The sequence below is a fragment of the Zonotrichia albicollis genome, chromosome 6 (assembly GCF_047830755.1).
Source record: "Zonotrichia albicollis isolate bZonAlb1 chromosome 6, bZonAlb1.hap1, whole genome shotgun sequence".
Taxonomy (NCBI): Eukaryota; Metazoa; Chordata; class Aves; order Passeriformes; family Passerellidae; genus Zonotrichia; species Zonotrichia albicollis.
This window is the reverse complement of record NC_133824.1, coordinates 49,599,449-49,613,837: the sequence shown is the minus strand read 5'-3', so window position 1 is coordinate 49,613,837 and position 14,389 is coordinate 49,599,449. Positions and strand designations below refer to the sequence as shown.

Genomic DNA, 14,389 nt, shown 5'->3' with positions numbered 1-14,389 from the left:
CCTCCACGTGCGCTCCTGGTTCACACAAGCATTTACATCTTCCACATCTCCTTTTCCCACCCCGGTGGGTCAGTTTGTCCCAAGTGCAACTTAGAAGGCAAATTCCCTCATAAAAAAGCACCCAGTTATCAGCAGATGTCCTGCCCTGTCATAAAGGAATTGACCCCAAAACCTCATGCTGGCCTTGATCCCCATTATTGCAACTGCCCTCATTAATTTCTCTCAGTGGAGCTCATGGGGTCACAGGACCTGAGCCACAGTGCACAGATTTACATCCAAAAAGTCACAGTGGCATAACTAACAAAATGCAGCCAGGCACTATCCTGAGGGCTTCACTGAGCTGTTGTAATTCTCAAAGAAAAAAATCATATGTAAATTGGGAAAGAAGACCCACAAAATATCATTCTTTATGTCTAAAGTGCCAGTAAGTGCCATTTATAAAGAGCCAGAAATGTCTACTCATTCAATACCCTTCAAAACCACACAAAAAACCAGAATAAGAATGTCTGTCATACTGTGCAAGTAAATAAATTCACATAAATATGAATACAGATAGGAATCAATCTGTCCTGCCTTGAAATAGAGGCTTTAATTGAGAGAACAAAGCAAAATTTAAGGTTTCAGTGCAAAACTGAGAGCATATTTATATCATAAAATAGAGATGGAACTGCGAGTAAAAGAATGGTTTGTATCATTTTCACCAGACTCAGTTTATGATTACAGTTTATCAATTACAATTTTGAATATTTTACAATAACATCCTTTGTATTTCCAGTGAGCTGAAACTTCCTCTAGTAAACAACTCAACAACCTCTGAACAACCAAACACGGGAACAGCATGCACAGAAAGGGCTTCGATTCATTTCCATGTTTCCTTTGAAATAAGGGAAATAGCCTTTAAAAGCTTTAAATGGGAGACAGCACACAAGTCCAATGCTTATGCTGGAAACTAGAAGAAACTCTGGATAATTTTCCTGACATTTCAAGTTTTTTCCCATTCCATATTTCTTTAAGGTTTCAAACCAGCTGAGCGTATCATGAGAGCACCTTGGTGCTTCAGGTGTCACAGTGAAAGCCCCAGTTAGTGCTAACTTCCCGCAAACTCACAGCATTTATCTCCAAAACTGGCACATACAGACCCTTAGGTTGATGTGGGGGGCAGAGATGCAATGTTTCTACATTCCTTTTATTTTTGACATTTGAAATACAGCTCCAGAAAGCACTACATTGAAGGTGGGGATCTTTCCCAGGTACAACAAAGCAGAATTCAGTCAAGGGGAAAACACACAAACTGAGTACAGGGGATGTTTGGCACACCCAGATTTGCTACCAAAAGCTCCAATGCTGTACCCCCAGCTCACCAAAGTTTGCCTTGGATTCAGTAAAAAATGGGTCTGACCTTTAGATTTCAATTTCTCATTAAGCTGAAAGCAGCCTGCCCAGCCCTTCCAGCCACAGGCTGAGAAAACAAAATCCTGCCAGCGTTTTGGGGATGTTTACTGGGACTCTGGAGAGGATTGTGGAGTCTCTGCTGGTGGCAGGGGGAGGGAGGACAAGGACAGGGTGCCAGGGCACGGTGACAGCACGGACACAGAGCTGCAGTACACATCTGTACTGACAGATTGGAGAAGCCACCCTCAGGCACCAGAGGAAAAGAAATCTTCTTCCCTTACACACCTCAGGAGCATTTCACAAGCCCATTTAAGAGTTTAGCTTTTGTTTTGCTATTAATGTTCTATTCTTGAGGAGAGAACTACGAGCAAAATTAGCCTTTACTACAGGAAATAAACAGGGAAGGGGACAACTAATTACACCAATTGATGCGTGTCTAACACAAATCTTTTATAGAAAGAGTTAAAAATAAGCATTTCTGTGCCTGAAGTGATTAATATTCCACCCAACTGTTTCTTTTCCCCAGCAATCTGCAAACTGTAAGTGGGTGGGTATTTTTTTAGCTACTTCTTATCAGCATTATTTATATTATTTTCACAATTAAAAAACAGAACTACAACAAAAAATTATGAAATGCAAATGTCCATGCTCTAGTCCCTCTTGGACTCTGCTTTCCCCTAATATTTCACCACGTTTCAGAACTGCAAGAATAACTGTGGCAAAACTTGTTTGGAAAAAACACTTAATATAAAATGACATGAAAATGCGTGAACCAATTCCATGCCCCAAAAGTTTAAATTTATCATCCCTAAAAGCATACTTGAAAGTACCACATAATCCTTCCTCCAGCTCTCTGAATTCTATTCCTGGCACTTCATACATCTGAAGGTGCAATTCAGCACCATTCACTGACAAAATTCACCTAGGAAAATCCTTCCATGTCTCCAAATGCATTTCTTAGGGAACAAAAACATTTTTATAACTACTTGATTCTTCAGAGAAAATCCTAAAAGGAATAAAGTCACATCCAGCTTTAATAACCACTTGCCTAAACGGACTGTCTAACATCAAATAATGTTGAGAAAGAAATCGCAGGAATCGATTAATTATAGAGTCACTAAGCTTTATCATATTAAATGTAAACAAGAAAACACCAGTCTGAAACATCAAAGTGTTCTGCTTTCATTGCTTACCTTCTTTCTTTGTGAAGGCATTTAACAAAGACTTCATTTTCCCTTTTTACTTTAGCAGCAATCCCCTCATTATATAACCTTTGCAGGCAAGAAAAAGGCAAAAAAAGATTTAAAAAAATAAAAAATAATAATATTTAAAAAAAAAACACCAACAATCAAGCTACCCAATTTCTATGTGTTCAGGCTGGCTGCACCCTGACATAAGCAGCAGGTTTCTGGGCACTGTGGAATTGCGAGCATAGCTGGGCATGCAGTACCCAGCGTTCTGGTGACAAAGCCCACCCCACATTCTGTCTGTCAGCTGGGAGCCAACTGTGCACAGACTGGAGCTGCTCAAAAAAAAAAAAAAAAAAAAAAAAAAGGGAAGAAGAAAAAAAAAAAAGAAAAGCGCTCCCGCTATCTCTCGCAGCATTAGTCATGTGAACCTGCCGCCGCCACAGCCCCGCAGAGCAGACGCGGCTCCCGCTCCCAGCCCCAGCCCCGGCTGCGGGAGCTGCGGGGCAGCATTGCCCCGTTCCCCTGTCCAGGCGGGAGAGGGGCTGGGGCAGCTGGGCCGGGCACGGGAGAGCCGGCCAGGGCTGGGAGCTGCCGGGGACCTGCCTTTGGCTCTCAGCTTGCACAGCTGCCTCTCGGTGCTCAGAGCATCCCACTGTTTATTCGCTTGTTGCTATTTAAGTGTTTGTTGCTGTTTACTCACTTTTTGCTATTCATTTCTTTTCCCTATCTGTTTCCTTTTCACTATTTCCTTTCCCCCATCGTTTTCCGCCTCTGCTCTTCACTTTTTGCCATTTATTCCCGTTCCCCTATTTATTTATTTATTTATTTGTTCCAAAAGACCAATCTGAGGAGAAGCACCAATCGCCCCAAGCTTCCCACAATGACCACGTTGAGGATGGAGCCAGACCTGCCACTACACAGAATCTCTCACCTATATTCCAGTTTGAAACAGAGGGAATGATTTTCCTGTATTCCAGTTTCAAACAGAGGGGATGATACAAGCACAATTATTCTCCCCTCCCCTTCCATCGCTCTGGAATAAAACAGAATTTCTTTTTGGACTTCAGAGCACGAGTATTCTTACTTCAGAGTAAGAATACCAAAAGAAAATCGATGAAGCTCGTTTGGTAACTTCAATGCAGATGCCAGGAAATACAAGATATAACCAGAGAAGTTTGGAAAGTCCTAATTCTGAATGAAAAAGAAACCCAGGGATGACTGTGCTTGGCAGTGCAAACATGCTTCCAGAGGAAGAGCAGATAACTGAAACAGGCATATAGGAAGGAGGGGGAGGTGCTAAAAATCACAAAAATTTTAAGCAGATCTACTTAAATCTATGATGCAAAGATTCCAAAGGATAAGAAATTCATGGTCTAATAAAAAAGAGCAACCTACATTAAAAAAATTGCCTTTTAGTAATATAAACTATATAACAGGTAATAAATATTTATTCTATTTCAGGCTTCTTCACTCATCACTAATACATCTACTTGGAAAATCAAGCGGTTTCTTACTGAGAAAACTGCTTCAAGAAAGATAGAAAATAAATTACCTAAATGGATTTAATATCTGTGTGCATAGTGATCTCACAGTTAACATGGAACTGAAAAGAATTAGTAAGCATAAATAAATCGAACAGTTTAAACTTAATTTAACATCGAGGTGTTTAATTTACAAAGAAAATAATATTTCCCTAATATAATTTTACATTTGGTTTAATTTATTTTTGAAAGCAACTATCCTTAGCAGGTGGAACTCTTACCAGAGGAAATGGACACAGCACATGTGCAGGATTAAACATTTTTATTGGACAGGAAAAAACCTTCTTCATGACTTCTAATAGATGCAAGGCTTCCTAAAGAATAACTTTGAACTTTAATTCATTAACTTATAAATATGTGCATTAATTAGCTCCACAGAAGAATCAATATAATTTCCAGAACAAGAACTGCTCCACCAGGGCTGTGCCACTAATTTGAATTATAACCCTGTGTGGGTTCCATTTTCTAATATCTTCATCCAATCCCCTGATTATATTTGGAGCTGCACAAAGGAAACTAGGAGTGTTAATGGAACCCTTAAACTGCTTTTTCCTTTGTCTGGGTGGAAAGCAGCGACAGCCCAGGCCCCCAAGGACAGGAATTAGGCCAGGGAAGGGTTAACTCAATCCTGCTCATTCCTGTCTGTTCATATACAGTAAAATAAAAACAGACAGGCAACTGTAGTCAATCAAAATCAATCCCAGGGGGGATTTTTATTAGATTCTCGCCAGAGCTGAAACATTTCATCATCTGGAGGTTTCTAATCAGTGTTATAAAAACATCCAAAATATGAAAGTCACTTGAAATTATTAAGTTTTGTGGAAATGGTGGGAACTCTTTCAGACCTACACCATCAGAGAGATCACCTGATGAGTGATCATTTTATTCCATTTAACTGTCTGTCTTTCCCCCAACGTGGGAAATGCAATTTCTTCCTACATGGCAGAGCCTCCTGCAATAACCACTATTGTACAATGGAAAATGTGACAATCAAGGAAGTCAGTGAACACTTGCAGCTGCAATTTTTGAGCTTCTCTCATTTTCACTAATAGCTTATTAGAATTTGTTTATTTTAACAGAAGTCCCAAATTCTGCGGTGCTGGCAAATTAAAAAAGAAAATATTCCAGCAGCTTCCACTCCTTCCTGAAAGATTTCTGCCTCACAACTGTAGCCTCGGTATTATCACCTCAGGACAAAAACTTAATAATTTGACTGTGCCCATACCCAAGCATAATATAACCCACAAGCCATTAGCATCCTTAATCTAAAAATCATGAGGAACCTTCCAAATAGAGGTGAGGTAAACCCTCATTTCCCTGCTCCTTTGGTAGGTGCTCAGAAAAACGTGTGGGAGCTCTGCACGTCCATGACTCTGAAAGAAAAAAGCCACCTTAAACAGAAACTAAACATTCTCAGGTTATTTTTGATGAACCTTTCTTGTGCATTTCTAACACCAGTTTTTATGGGTGTTTAAATCCATAACCCCCATTAGAAATCTATGGAAAATCAGTGCCTTACACACTCTTGAGGATCTATTTTTAGGTACTTAGATGCCCAATGTCTTATTTAATCATCTCTCCAACACACCTTTAGGGTCCAAGGCTTCTTAGATAATGGTCAACCACAGCTGTGATTGCCATGATTTATTCTTTCCTGATTTTGTCCATTTTGGAGCTCCTGTCAGAAAAATCCCTCTAGCTGGTACATACATGTAGGTTCTTGTTAAAAATTCAGTCCTTAGCATATAGAAATGCATTTCTCTGCACCATAAAACAGGCTTCCCGTATGCTAAGCCACCAAATGGGGAGTTAGACAAGAAAAGAGAGATTCAAATATAGACTGCAAAGAACATAAAGGCTCTTGGGGAAAAAAAAAACCCACCCAACCTAGGCTGCTACAGTGCTTCTAGACAACTGCCTTATTCCAGAAAGCCACAAAGTGGTCATGAACCCAGGCAGGGGTGACAGATTCAGAGGGACCCCACCTCAGAGCAACAACTGAACCGATTTTATAAAGCAAAGTGTTTGGGGTTTTTTTTATTTTTTTCTGAATAAAAAATCTGTGGTGTTTGCTCAGGGAGCTGCAGTTAAAGCAGCACAGAGAGAGAAGCATCTGAGCCCACTGAAATGCTGCTGGGAGAGCCCAGCCTGGGCTGACCTGCTGTTATATCTCTGTCAGCAGCATCTTAGCACCCAGATACCCCTGGTATCAACCAGCTCTTGGCAGCAGCCTTGGGGCACTCAGCCTGAGCTCAGGGGTGGAACAGGGGCAGGAGACTGTGAGTAGGAGAGGACAGCAGAGGGATGGCTCAGGAACAGATGGCAGGAGTTATCAATTAGAAAAAAAGCAAAAAATAGCAGTGGGAGCTGCACAGCCATGTGCCAGACACCCCTTCCGTCACCCGGCACTGCCGCTCCAGGCTGTGCTCGCTGTGACAAGGGCCAAGGAACCCAGAACCTGCCCAGAACTTCCTGGAAAACCAACAACAAGGACTTGGAAAGGATCTGGGCTCAGGCACAGCTCTGGGGATGGCTTAATCACAGGCAATTTCTTGCTTGGTGGAGAGATCTGGCCACAGAATTCTGCAGAAAACACTTTAGTCATTTTAATAACAAAGCATAGGAGGTGTATGTGTTTGATGGCACAACCCAAATTAATTTAAAAGCTGATGAATCCACAGTTGCCACACATAAATTACATTAAAAATCACAGGAAGTGAAAATCAATTCTTTTTTTCTTTTTCTTTTTTTGTTTTTGCCATATTCAGTTGATTATAAATTAGCCCTCACTAAGATTACAGCAGTAATGCAAGGAAAGCACTCAAAGAGCTGAATGTGCCTGAGAAGGGAAACCAGTTCACCTCAGGGCTTTACTTGCAGATGCTCACACATCAAGGAGAGGCAGAGGATCTTCTTGTTAGATTACATTCAAAAATTGGTAAGTATTGCTTCAAAACTTGCTACATGTCAGAGCAAATGTCTGACATCTCTCTGAGAGGTTGGAAGGTACTAAGTGGAGAAATTATGATCCAGAAGAGTTTGAATAAGATTCAAAAAGAAAAATTACCAGGCTCAATGCGGCAATACTTGCAAATATCTGAAGCTCTGCCTGTGGCAATACAGCTACATAGATCAGAATTTACCTGAGAATAGAGATAAAACCTCTGTCCCCAAGGATGAGAGATGGCTTTGTGTGAGGAATCTGGGTCAGGGGTGCAGAGAGAAGTGAACAATAGAAGGTTAAAAGGTGGGGAAATGAAACCCTCCAATTCTCTGGGAAAGGCTGGAATCGGGGAGGAAACAATGGCCAATAATGAGGGAAAAGTCTTGCAAGTAGCAGCTTGAAGAGAGAGAGAAAAGCAAAAGCAGTGACAGAAAGCTCTGATAGCTGAAGGGGAATTTAAAAACAAGATTGAAGTCTATCAGCAATGTGGAAGCAAGCAGCCAATCTGAATAAAATATGGCTGGCTGGCTTTCATTCTAACAGGTATATTGCTATAAAAGAAGCAAGTTATCCAAATAAAGCCATGTATTTTCTGTAGTTCTAGAGAACATTCTCCCTGGAATGGGAAGACCAGCTCTGACAAGGCTTTCTCAAGATGTTATGCTCCCAGAGCACTCACAGCCCCTCATTTCTATAATTCCTGTTTGGGTTGAAAGTAACATCCACTTTTACTCTGAATAATACAAATAACTTCAATAAATATTTGCACACTCTGATAACAAAGAGTTTTCTCTGCTGGCCATGAAGACAAGGAAAAATAGAATCTTTTAAAAAGTAAATAGTTTTTGTGAACTCTTTCAGAAAAAGGCAATAGGTGATTTGCAGTCAATAAAACACAAAACTACTTGTCGTAATTGATTTCTTTAAATATGAACTGGGCTTATTTCAAGGTGTGTTTTTCATCAGCAAATAGAACTCCTCCAGAGTGATTCATCTTTACACAGCAGCAAACTCTGAGTAACCAGCTCCTTACAAGTGTCCTTGAAGCAATAGATGAACAACTTGCAGAGTATTTGGATAGAAGGATCCATTTAGCTCAGACAATCAACTTGAACTGAAAGCAGTCAGTTGTGAACCCCTGAAGCTGCATTCTTTTACTTCCAACAAGAAGAGAGAAAATAGGAATGAAATATAATTATATCCCACTACAAATTCTTCTGCTCTCCAAACAAGCTGGTGAAAGGATGGTGCAATTTTCCCCACTAATAACACACAGGGAAATCTTGTCCTGATGCAACATCACTCAGAAGGACTGAAGTACACCGCAAATTAATTTCATTCCTGGCATTATGTATACATTGAGTTGGGAAAAAACATCACTTAACATCCGGGGGCTGTGCATATCCCAACCCAAGTAGTTTATGCTGGGGAAAAAAAATAACAAAGCCATGTCATTCAGAGAGAATTTCATGGCTGGTGGCTCCTGTAACAAAGACTCTTCCCCTGAATTTGACACTCATGGGCCTCGGATGCAGCATCTGAATTTGTGGCTGCAGCCCAATGTCACAGAGGAGAACAAGGACAAATGCAACTACACAAGATGCTCAGCAAATTATCTGCACCAATATTGGGTTGCACCACGCATCCTTGTCTTGGTGTTGTACAGAAAACAATCTAATTTTGCCTTGGTGTAACTTTCTTCCTACCAGAAGCTCTGCATTAATTCCTTAAATCATTATGTTGTTCCAGGCTTTATTCAGTGATTTGATTTCACTGCTTTAATCTAAGTGTGAACCTCTTTAGTAAATAGTGGGACAAAGCATCTGTGCTTCCAAAAGTGTTGGTGGATCATGTCAGTTTTATTTAGAATAACACCATTTTCATAACTGAAAAGTGTATATTGGCTCTCAATGGAAAAAAAAAAAAAAAGATTGGACTCTTGTAGAAGTTTCAAATATATAACTGGTCAGATGTTAAAGTTCATGCATGAGTGTGAGTGTGCCAAGGCAGGTAGGGTAAGAAAACAGCAAAGAAAGAAATTCATAACATTTTCTTTTAGCTCCAGCTCCTCCTTCTTCTCCAGCTCTTAAATCCTGGTGTGCTTGACTGCCATTTTTCAATCCCATTTCCCCTTCTTCTCATTGCTACAGTTGCGTTTCACTGCTTCCCTCACCAATCCCCTAAGGATAATCTTCCTGACACCCAGATCCATCAGGAAATAAATGGCATGTAAGAGTAGGCCAGGAGAGAGAATTTCTAGAAGATATCACATCATGGCAAAGTTACATAAAGTTGGCAACCAAGACAAAAGGATGGGGATAGAAGAGGAGCTGGACACAAGAAAACAGCAACTAGAAGAGGAAGATTCATGGGAGGTTGCAACGTTCAAATGCATTAACAACAGTGGAAATAAGCCAAAGTTTAATTGTGAAGAGAGGAGGGAACAATCAAGCAGTAAATACTTAACATTACTGTAAATTTTTACTGGTTTATTGCACTTTGGGGGGAATCCTTTCATGGAGTAAAGAATACAGCATTTTACTGAGGAGACAGAGCTGGGCTTGAGCTGTCAGCAAAGGAACTGAAACTCTGGGAGCTTTTCCCTCTGCTGGCTGGCTTCCCACAGGTACTGCCACTTTATGATGTATTTAATGACAAAAACCTGCATTGCCACTTTCATTCTCATTTTACAGCGGAGCCCATTTTTATCCTGGCAGAAGCATTGGTAAGCCAGAAACTAAGCACCAAGAGAACTGAATTATTGACTCTGCAGCCTCCTTGAAGCCCAGGAATCTGCAAGAAGTGAGAAGAGAATTTAGGGAGAGAATCCTGGTGGGGTTGTGGGTGTGGAAAGCAAAAAGCATTTCTGTGATTGTAGATTCTCAAATGTTGAGATAGTGAGACCTGTCATTATGGCACCCCACATTATCCTCAGCACAGTTATTCCCCTCTTACCTAAGTGACTTTCAAGAGTTACTCCTCTGCTCTTATTCTCATCATCTCAATTCCAAAATGGACCTCAGAACCAAGTAATTCACACTGACACTATTGAGAAAAGGAACATTTGGGTTACCTGAGCAGAGAGTCTCCCACTACAAACTTCCAGTTGTCTTTTCTGCTAAAGATGGGAGATACACAACCATTCACCCCCCAAAATATCTTCTCTCCTAAACAGGGGATTGCAAGCTCTATCCAAAGTCATGTTATTAAGCAGGATCTTTAAAAGATAAAACCCAATAATTTAAGCTGATAATTGTCTCGCTATCCTTAGCTCCATTTAGACATTTGGTATTAAATAGAAACTAAAACATTGCTGACTTATTCATTAAAATAACAGTATTTTAAATTGTATTAGTAGCCTACATTTCTTCATCTCAAAAATAACTGCTAATGAATCATGCTGGTACCACTAAGAAAGGATAAAAAAAGCCTGCATCCGCTGAGGCAGGGGGTTATCTCTGTACAAATATGTAGGTGTCTGCAGCATTTATAATGTTCTCAGTGCTGAATCCCATTGAGAAAGGAAAGCTTGCTCACTGAAGGGGTTCTGAGGTGGATTAATGATTTAAGTGATGTCACAATACTCTCCCTACTTCTGCTTCAAGACATCATCACATCTGTTTTACAATATTTGAAAATGTTGAGGAAAGATTTCTTTTCCCATCCTGTTTCTTGATGCTTCCAGCAGATTAAGTTTCGCACTGACAACTGGGTTTAGATTTTATGTAACAAGAACACAAAAAAGGGCTGTTGTTAAATAGGTTAGTAAGTCAGAGCAGGTAAATAAGATCAGTTGAAAGAATAAAGAAGGTGCAGGCTTTAAAACCATCATCAAAAAGTAATTTTATGTATAAACTATTTCAGAAGCAGTGTCATCTATGCTTCTGTTCCTGGCATAAATCTGATGCTCATTAATTCAGTGGAAAATGCATGGCTGACATCCAAGACATTACTATGAAAAGAAAAGAGTTCTGGATATTATTTGGCAATCCCACCCCCGGACATCATGACTACTACAATGAAATTTGACTTCCGTGTTCAAGTTTCAAAATAACTCTGTTTTCTTCCGGACAAGAACTGATGCAAATAGTGCTAATGCACATCCCTTAGAAAGAAAGGGATCAGAGAAAGGAGAGGAATTGTATGAATATGGGAACTGCATTGTGTTGCTCTCTACTAAGTCATGGCATCCCAGATGCAGATTCTTGATGGTTCTGAGTAGCTGCAGAATGTGTGTTTAGGAGAGGAATCATTCTCACTTTGGTGACACCCATACATTGGTGACATGTGTGTGACTATTCCATGTGTCCAGCAGCACTTCCACTGGAGGAAGGATCATTTGGCACCAGTCACCTAGGATCCAGTCTGTGGCCATCTACAGAAGCACACCTAATTTAAGATGATGACTGCACTCACAAATTCAAGGGCACAATTCAGGCATTAAACGTTTCAGGAACAAAACCACACATCTTTATAAACAAAAATAAGTGCATGAAGAATACACTGTGTATCCAGAGAAAAAAGTGGATAAGACAGAAAACATAAAACAGGGTGACATCAAATATGCATTTCAGATACTACATTAGGAAGCTTCAGCTGAGGAGTGAATTCAAATCACTTGCAATATTTTTTGTTTGCTAGAGACCTAAACCAAAGGAAACAGCCAGCCCTCAGCTCCACCAGCGGACACCAGAGAGTTTCTCTAGGAACAATCCTGCAGGAATTCCGATCAGCTTTGTCTTCTGAGGAGCCACTGCTACAAACAAGAGAGGTGACCACAGAATCCAGGACAGCAGGGGACAGAAACACAGAGATTATTCTCATTCCCTGTGTCAAGTTCCCAGTGGGGGTCAGGAAAAGCCTAAAGTCATTCTCTCAGCTGGGTGATGATGGGTAGAGGGTGGTAAAACAGAATATATAAAAATTTAAAAGCTGAGGAAAACTTCTATAGAATCCCCTCAAGCCAGTTTTCCATGGAGTTTTAAGATATCTTTCCTGGCCAAGAATTTGGCAAGAAATTTAGAGATGACTCACCCTAAGACCCCCTGGCTAGGACCATGCTTCACTTTATGTTGGGAAGGAACATCAAAGGTATTATTAGCAGAAAAGGACAAGAAATAAATGGGGCTCACAGGACACATCTGAGATCAAGAAATAAAGTACAAGTGGAGGTGGAAGGACTGAAAGACAGGAAGAAAATACACCAAAACTCCAGTGATTCCCAGCAAATCTGGGAGCTATAATCTGGAGGAGGTTCCAGAGGAACAAATGAAGATGGGTTGCTGCTGTCAGCTGCTCGGGAATGCCACTGTTCCATGACTCAGGGAATGTCAGCAGCACATGGAGACAGAGTGTGCTGCACGAGGGAGGGAGGTGCAAGCCCTGAAACCTGACTCAGGGTCTGAGCACCAGGCACCAGTTCAAGGATTAATCAAAACAGCCAAAAGCAATGCAGGAAATAGTAAAGATGCAGGAGTAAGCAGTGATTTACATTTATGCAGGAGATTATGAAAAGGAAAGGCTCTGAGGATCCAGTGAGAGAGTCAGAGAGTCCTGACACTGGGACAGAGGCACCTCTTACTCTGTGGGTTGTTAATTAATAAATAAAGGAAAGACACAACTGTTTAAATTCTAGCCCCAGTAAAGGGGATTTGGTTTTTTGCTCTGGACTCAATGGGGACTGGAATTTCAGTCAGGAAATAAAGAACCCTATGAATGACACAAGCCAGGACTGCTCCAGACCCAGAGAAATGGACATTGGTAGGGTAGCTGGAAGAGACTACAGGAGATTTTCTGGTCATTAACTGCCAGGAGTGGACAGTCCTGCCTGCAAATGGGTATTGCTGAGTGGTAAACAACATCAGAAACAAACCACACGTCCTCTCCATTTACCAACACCTTACTCTGCCTCAGTGTGCATTTGGGTTTTGAATCTCACTAACTGAGCCTCCCTGACCAGTTTTAACCTTCTTCTCTGTTCCTTAAAGGAAGAACTGTCAGGGATTTTGTTGCTATCCACTATTACAGCTGGGAAAACCTTTGTAATTCTAATTGATCTTTCTTATCTCTTCTGCCACTCTCCATTAGAGGAAAAAGGAGAGGGGGAAGCAGCTGTCTCCTAACTACAACCATTTTCTTGGCTTTTACATCCTGACATCTCTCAGTATTCTGCATTTTCAGTGCGTACCCAGAGCAGGCGATGCCTAAAGTCAGGGACAGAACAAACCTCCCAACACAGCACTGTAAATGCCAGGTGAGAAACACATCTTCACTAATGGGAGGTCTGCAAAGAAAGGACATGCAAACACACACAGGAGAAAAGCAGAAGAGAAAAGAAGCCCCAGGGTCTAGGGACTGTGTTAGCAGTGATGAATAGACCCCATAAGCATTTAACTGCATGCAAAGGTAGTGTAAGAGCAGAAAGTTCAGGAAACAGGCTGGCAGAAAATAACACCATTGCTCCAGAAATGAAGGAACTGAGGAAGGACACTGTGAGGGGAGGGCTGAAGTAGTTAAACAGGAGTCTAAGCCTTACTATGAGACAAAATTTAGGGAACAGTTTGAAACAACCCAAAAATAAATGGAAAAGGAGACAGGATATCAAAACAAGGAAGCAATTTAATACTGGGTATTTCTGAGCAAACAGGCACAGGCACACATCAGGGACAGAAATTACCACTGTGCCCAACAGGAAATGGTGCCTGTTCCAGTAGGCTTCAGGAACTTTCCAAAACACAGCAACTGAGGAAAAGCTCTTAACTAGCAGAAGGAAGACTTACCTAGCTTGACACTACATGCTAGGAGCTCCCAGGGAACACGGGAGGATCCCAGCAGGCTGATCACACTGCAAGATGACATCCTCAGCTACTCCTGCCAAGAGCAGGATGATCTAAAGCAGCAATTTTTGCATGCAGTCATGCAAGGCACACACAGCTAGTGGGACTTTCAAGCATGACCACAGCAGAAATTTCTTTGGATAATAAAGACCTCTAAGGTCCTCAAGCTAGTATGGGGAATAAAGTGATGAAAGGAATGAGAACAAGTATTATAAAACAACTTTAGGGTTTGATTCCTTCAAGAACAGAGTAATGTTTTTTAGGAAGGCACTTACTCATTACTAATCTACAGGCATTAAAAATTAGTGTCCTTAATAAGCTGGGAAGGACATTCAAATATTTAGAAGAGTACAAGTACTAAGTAATTCATGTAAGTAACAAAAGCACTTTAGTGCTAGAGCAAAATCCAGCAAGCACTGCTGTGTGTATTCCCAGACCAAGGAGCAAAAGGGAACATGGCTCATGTGTGAATTCTGGATTCACTGC

The 14,389-nt window shown here is 41.0% G+C and overlaps 1 protein-coding gene across 8 annotated transcripts in view; it reads right to left on the bottom strand.

The window, feature by feature from the left end:
* Positions 1-14,389, bottom strand: part of SHANK2 (SH3 and multiple ankyrin repeat domains 2) — a 277,448-nt gene that overhangs the window by 178,291 nt on the left and 84,768 nt on the right. For 2 of the 8 annotated variants that reach the window (XM_074543732.1, XM_074543733.1), the window contains exon 1: positions 2,586-2,899. The exons of 5 other annotated variants lie outside the window; for them this stretch is intronic. In XM_074543732.1, the coding sequence (XP_074399833.1) occupies positions 2,586-2,622 (37 nt within the window). In that variant the 5' untranslated portion in view covers positions 2,623-2,899. Of the gene's footprint in view, positions 1-2,585; positions 2,901-14,389 lie in introns of those variants that run through there. One more of the 8 variants, XM_074543729.1, reaches the window with a different exon arrangement.